This window comes from Ictalurus punctatus, chromosome 18 (assembly GCF_001660625.3).
Source record: "Ictalurus punctatus breed USDA103 chromosome 18, Coco_2.0, whole genome shotgun sequence".
NCBI classification, from domain to species: Eukaryota; Metazoa; Chordata; class Actinopteri; order Siluriformes; family Ictaluridae; genus Ictalurus; species Ictalurus punctatus.
In genome coordinates this window covers 7,891,501-7,897,500 of record NC_030433.2, presented here as the reverse complement: position 1 = coordinate 7,897,500, position 6,000 = coordinate 7,891,501, and the positions used below count along the sequence as shown (strand labels likewise).

Sequence of the window (6,000 nt, the reverse complement as noted above, 5' to 3'; positions counted from 1 at the left end):
CATTGTGAAGGTTCGCAAATTATTTTCTTCAGTGTTTGCTCCGTTTCTGACTGAACTTGGACATGTATGAGCTAAGCTAATACACTTCAGAGCGGATTTCCAAACAAACAACGTTTGGAAAACAAAGACTCGAGCTGCAATCGATGAGACGGAAATCCTGCTAACCTGCTCATGTAGAGTTGAGTCACTGACTCGAGCCAGTGTTTTCCTCGGGAATATTCGACACGTTCACTGTGTATTATACGTATTTTAGATATACGTCGATGCTGTTGCTGGTGACCGATGTGTGCAGTTAGATGTCAGCCCCCACACATGCTGTGTCATGTTTCTCAGAAACACTTTCCTCCTACGATGTGCTTAGAACGTGAATTAGTCAGCACAAAAAGGTCAAATGGATGGAGGAAAAAAACTCAAAACACACCTGTATTTTTGTCGTTAATAAAGCAATACATGTCCTTAACATTAATCGGAACATGTACATTTGCATGATTCTGTCACATTTTTAAAACATACATTATGAATCAACTGTATAACTGATTACGTAGCTTATTTTCCTTTCGTGGGACTGGTTGAGCACTTTTGAGCTTTTTTTCGCGGGAATTTATATGAAATTGTCCTCCATAACACCTCATTATGCTAGATGTCTTGATGTACTACTATTACTTATTACAGGAATAACCTGCTGGTTCCATATTTGATTTGTTAACGTTATGTTACGTTACCTTAGCTAGCTATGTATGCTAGCTAGCTAATGTAACACAAATGTATAACCAGCTTGGTAGCTATTTATTCTCAATGATACAAACCGGGTTTAACGTAATTTATCTGGTTAGTAAAAATGACAGTTTTCCACTATTTATTGTCTACCAAGCAGCACTAAGATCTTCATATAAGATCTCACATGTCACGAGACGTCAATAAGCTTCATAACATCAAAATATTTAAAAATGCGAATAAATTTCAATAAAACTATTCAACTGACCAGATGTTATAGAGTATTTAATAACACGCAAATTCAATATTGTAATATTTTCTGGAATATAAGATTCTTGCAGCTTATATGGCAAAATGCCGTACATGTTATAATCTTGGTAATTACGTTGTAATAGCCTCATTAGTTAGTGGATTTACGCTAGACGTGCTGCTTAGCATTTATGGTATTTTCACACAAATTTCCTAGGGGCTCATAGGAATTAGCATTATTGTAGAGACAGTCCTAGTTTTGGTATTAAACATCGTTATAGAGTACAATAATAACATTAATTTGCTAAGAATGGTGCTACAGATAAATATTTTTCAGGCCTGATAGAGGAACTACAATCAGGACTATAGCTATAGTCAGGAACCAATACGTTACTGAATTACAGTAACACAAACGGGACAAAAAGTAAATATGTCATAGATATTGCACATTATTGTGTAATAATCAAGCAGGTGAAACCCTTCACTGTGATGTTCTTTGATAAAATGGCTGATCTCATCATTTTTGTCTCTCTCTCTCTCTCTCTCTCTCTCTCTCTCTCTCTCTCTTTCTCTCTGTCTCTCTCTCTGTCTCTCTCTCTCTCTCTCTCTCTTTCTGTCTCTCTCTCTGTGTCTCTCTCTCAGATTTTCCACATGACGTACGACCTGGCAAGCGCAGTGGTAAGAATATTTAACCTGATTGGGATGATGCTCTTGCTGTGTCACTGGGATGGATGTCTGCAGTTCCTGGTCCCTCTGCTCCAGGACTTTCCTCCGGATTGCTGGGTGTCACTAAACGGTATGGTTGTAAGTATTCGAGCCTTTTTTATGTCTTTTATTTATTGTTTTGATCGCGATCTACTTTCCGGGACAGCGTACAACGAGGTTAGGACAAAACTGCCGATGATGCTGTTATATTTTGTTCAGCTAATGCTTCGTACGTTGTCAGAACTAATCCTGGAGTTTCCCGTGTTTGTGTTTGTTTCTTCCGGGTTCTCTGGCTCCACTCCCCCAAAAACCAAAAATCATGCTGAAAGGTGGTAAATCAAATGAGTGTATGAATTTGTGTGTCCTGAGGTGGATCGGTGCGTTCTGACCTTGCACTTAGAGTTCCCGGGATAGACTCCGGATCCGCCGTAACCCTGACGAGGATTACTGAAGACGAATGAATGCCTGGGTAGAATACGGCTGCTGTAGGAAGTTGTTTGGGATTTAGATCGTAGTTTCAGTTTCCGGCCATGCCAGCACTTAGGTTGCGTGGCTGTCATGTTCTGAGCACATGAACAACTACGAAAGTAAACACACACCCCCGTAGACGAGTGTTTGACTTTCCGAAGCAAAACATACAGACAATAAAGCGCTTTTTCAGAGTATCACCACCTGCCTTCCCAGTCACGACCATTAAGCTGTGCTCAAAATGTTTATTAATTAAAGAATCAGTTTATAGTGACATTTAAGATTGTGGAGCATTTTTCTATGGTTATAGAAAATGAATCAACTCCTCCTACGAATCAGAGTTGAGAATTCAGCATCACTGTGGTATAAAATAAATAATAGATTTTTCTGTGTTGTTTTAGGATATATTGTATGGTAGCCTGGGAAAACCTGGTGCAGTATTTCAAGAATAAAGTCGTAATCCTATGGCAAAATGGTGTCATGCCATCAAAGTGGCTTTCATGGGTTAAAAAGCAAGACGACATCAATCTTGAAATTTATTTTTATTTTATTAAGTATTTTTATTTCTTGAAAGTCTGTATTTGAATTTTTTTTTAAACAGTGACTGTGCATTTTTGATATAGTAGAAAATGTCTATATTTCACCATGAGATGGGTTTTCCCAGGCTGCCACACACATAAGCGTAAAACTATAAAGCATGTCTGATCTGATCTGATCTGATCGCAACGAATGGCAAATATTACCAGGCATTTGAGGGTTAAAACCATTTCAGATTTGAAAATGTGAGCTGAATGTAACATTAGAAATTTGACCTTTAATGGAACAGGAAGTGCAGCAGTGATAGCAGATGGCTGTTCGGGATTTCTCATTACACATCACATCGGGGAGAGAGAAAAAAAAAAGAGGCGGTGGCTGATTAAAAAAGCCGAGCTAGGCTCCTTTTTAGTTCCTCTCAGCTCCATTATTCAGCTCATCATCTTCAAGGTCAAATTGGTCAGCTAGTGCACTAGGGCATTCACCGTACAGGCGACACATTCAGATCGGGTTTTCTTTCTTACTTGCTCTCTCTCTCTCTCTCTCTCTCTCTCTCTCTCTCTCTCTCTCTCTCTCTCTCTCTCTCTCTCTGTGCTTCCTGTCTCTGGTGACGGATTTTGGGAAAACGGTGAAGCGGAGAAAAGCCTTTTAGACACCAGGGTCTCATATCAAGCACCATAGAGCAAAGCTTATGCTAAGATGGCAGTAGTAAGAATCACTAAACAGTAAAAATGAAATGATCTTATTCTGCTTTGTGAATTCGGCATTCAGCTTTTCACCCATATTCAGTGCAAATGTAGCTGTTGTGTATTGTGAGATCAACACACTGTTTGCTCACGAGCTAAGTCCCTCCTACTGGATTAGCAAATTAGCAAATACGGATCACGCAAAAATCCCCTAGTTTTTTCAATAATCGAGTGATTTATTATTGGTGGTTCTGGTGTGGTTTGACAGGATGTGGTTTATTGATAAGCTAGTTAGTTTTGTTCTGGCTCGTGCGTCCAAAATTCATTCAAGTTAACCAAGCTAAATTTACCAATGTTAGCAAATTCTCTCCTGAGTGAACTGACATATTCACCTGGAAAATTGTAATTTCATTCTGTCCTTTTTCTACATGCTGTCTGTCTGGACTTTTCCCTTGCTGATTTGTTAGTATGGAGCAAAAAATGTTGATTATGAGGGATTGCTAGCTTGAATGTTAATTTTCTACCTAGCTAGAGGGTTTGCTAATTCTCTGTAGAAGGATTGCTAGCTAGATGTAGAGGGATTGCTAGTTAGATGTAGAAGGATTGCTAGTTAGATGTAGAGGGATTGATAGTTAGATGTAGAGGGATTGCTAGTTAGATGTAGAAAGATTGCTTGTTAGATGTAGAGGGATTGCTAGTTAGATGTAGTGCGATTGCTAGCTAGATGTAGAGGGATTTCTAGTTAGATGTAGAGGGATTGCTAGTTAGATGTAGAGGGATTGCTAGTAAAGATGTAGAGGGATTGCTAGTTAGATGTAGAGGGATTGCTAGTTAGATGTAGATGGATTGCTAGATAGATGTAGAGGGATTGCTAGTTAGATGTATAGGGATTGCTAGTCAGATGTAGAAGGATTGCTACTTAGATGTAGAAGGATTGCTAGTTAGATGTAGAAGGATTGCTAGCTAGATGTAGAGGGATTGCTAGTTAGATGTAGAAGGATTGCTAGTTAGATGTAGAAGGATTGCTAGTTAGATGTAGAAGGATTGCTAGTTAGATGTAGAGGGATTGCTAGTTAGATGTAGAGGGATTGATAGATGTAGAGGGATTGCTAGTTAGATGTAGAAGGATTGCTACTTAGATGTAGAAGGATTGCTAGTTAGATGTAGAAGGATTGCTTGTTAGATGTAGAACGATTGCTAGCTAGATGTAGAAGGATTGCTAGTTAGATGTAGAAGGATTGCTAGTTAGATGTAGAAGGATTGCTTGTTAGATGTGGAGGGATTGCTAGTTAGATGTAGAGGGATTGCTAGTTAGATGTAGAAGGATTGCTAGTTAGATGTAGAGGGATTGCTAGTTAGATGTAGAAGGATTGCTAGTTAGATGTAGAAGGATTGCTAGTTAGATGTAGAGGGATTGCTAGTTAGATGTAGAGGGATTGCTTGTTAGATGTAGAGGGATTGCTAGTAAGATGTAGAGGGATTGCTAGTTAGATGTAGAAGGATTGCTAGATAGATGTAGAAGGATTGTTAGTTAGATGTAGAAGGATTGCTAGATAGATGTAGAAGGATTGTTAGTTAGATGTAGAGGGATTGATAGTTAGATGTAGAGGGATTGCTAGTTAGATGTAGAAGGATTGCTAGTTAGATGTAGAAGGATTGCTAGTTAGATGTAGAAGGATTGCTAGTTAGATGTAGAAGGATTGCTTGTTAGATGTGGAGGGATTGCTAGTTAGATGTAGAGGGATTGCTAGTTAGATGTAGAAGGATTGCTAGTTAGATGTAGAGGGATTGCTAGTTAGATGTAGAAGGATTGCTAGTTAGATGTAGAAGGATTGCTAGTTAGATGTAGAGGGATTGCTAGTTAGATGTAGAAGGATTGCTAGTTAGATGTAGAAGGATTGCTTGTTAGATGTAGAGGGATTGCTAGTTAGATATAGAACGATTGCTAGTTAGATGTAGAGGGATTTTTATCTAGATTTAAAGGGACCGCTAGCTTTATGTAGGGGGATCCCTTGCTAGATCTATGTTTTTGACGATATCTTGGTGGCTATTAAGTGATCCGTGTTCTCTAATTCAGCCCAAATTCAGCTTTTTAGTTCTGCTAGTTACTACTAGTTAAATCTTAGAAAATTTAGAGCCCTGAAGGCTTTCCCTCTAGGGGAACCAATAAAGGTTTTATGTAGAGCAGCAGACCCCTACAATAGTGTTTCTGTACCAAAAAGTAGGATGCTAAGTAGCCTTTCAGGTAGCTAAGCAGTCGTAATTATCCAACGAACCCTTGAGGAACCCTTTAAGAACGTATTTTCTCAAAGGGTGTAAAAGCATAGGAACTCTTTCTGATAGAAAACACTTTGTTATAAGGTTCTACCTAGAAAGTACTACATACATAGAACAAGAAAAATGTAAGTATTCTATAAGACCAGCGTGCACGTGTTCATCAGGAGAACCGGTGCAAAACTGATTTCAGACCAGTGTGTGCCAAGACTCTCCTCAGCTCTGCTGGAATCATCAGAGTTAACACAGTTACGCCTGCAGATGAACGTGTGCTTTACTGTGTTTGTTCCCTGACGTAATTAAAAACTCATTAGTGTTTATAAGCGTTAAAATGCACTGGCTCGATTCAGGTTAATGGTGACGGATTACA

General features: G+C 38.9%; 1 protein-coding gene across 1 annotated transcript in view; it reads left to right on the top strand.

Moving 5' to 3' along the window:
- LOC108278484 (potassium/sodium hyperpolarization-activated cyclic nucleotide-gated channel 1) overlaps positions 1 to 6,000 on the top strand; it is a 110,373-nt gene that overhangs the window by 55,295 nt on the left and 49,078 nt on the right. The window contains exon 3 of the mRNA XM_017491890.3: positions 1,606 to 1,767. Within this exon, the coding sequence (XP_017347379.1) occupies positions 1,606 to 1,767 (162 nt within the window). The remainder of the gene's footprint in view (positions 1 to 1,605; positions 1,768 to 6,000) is intronic.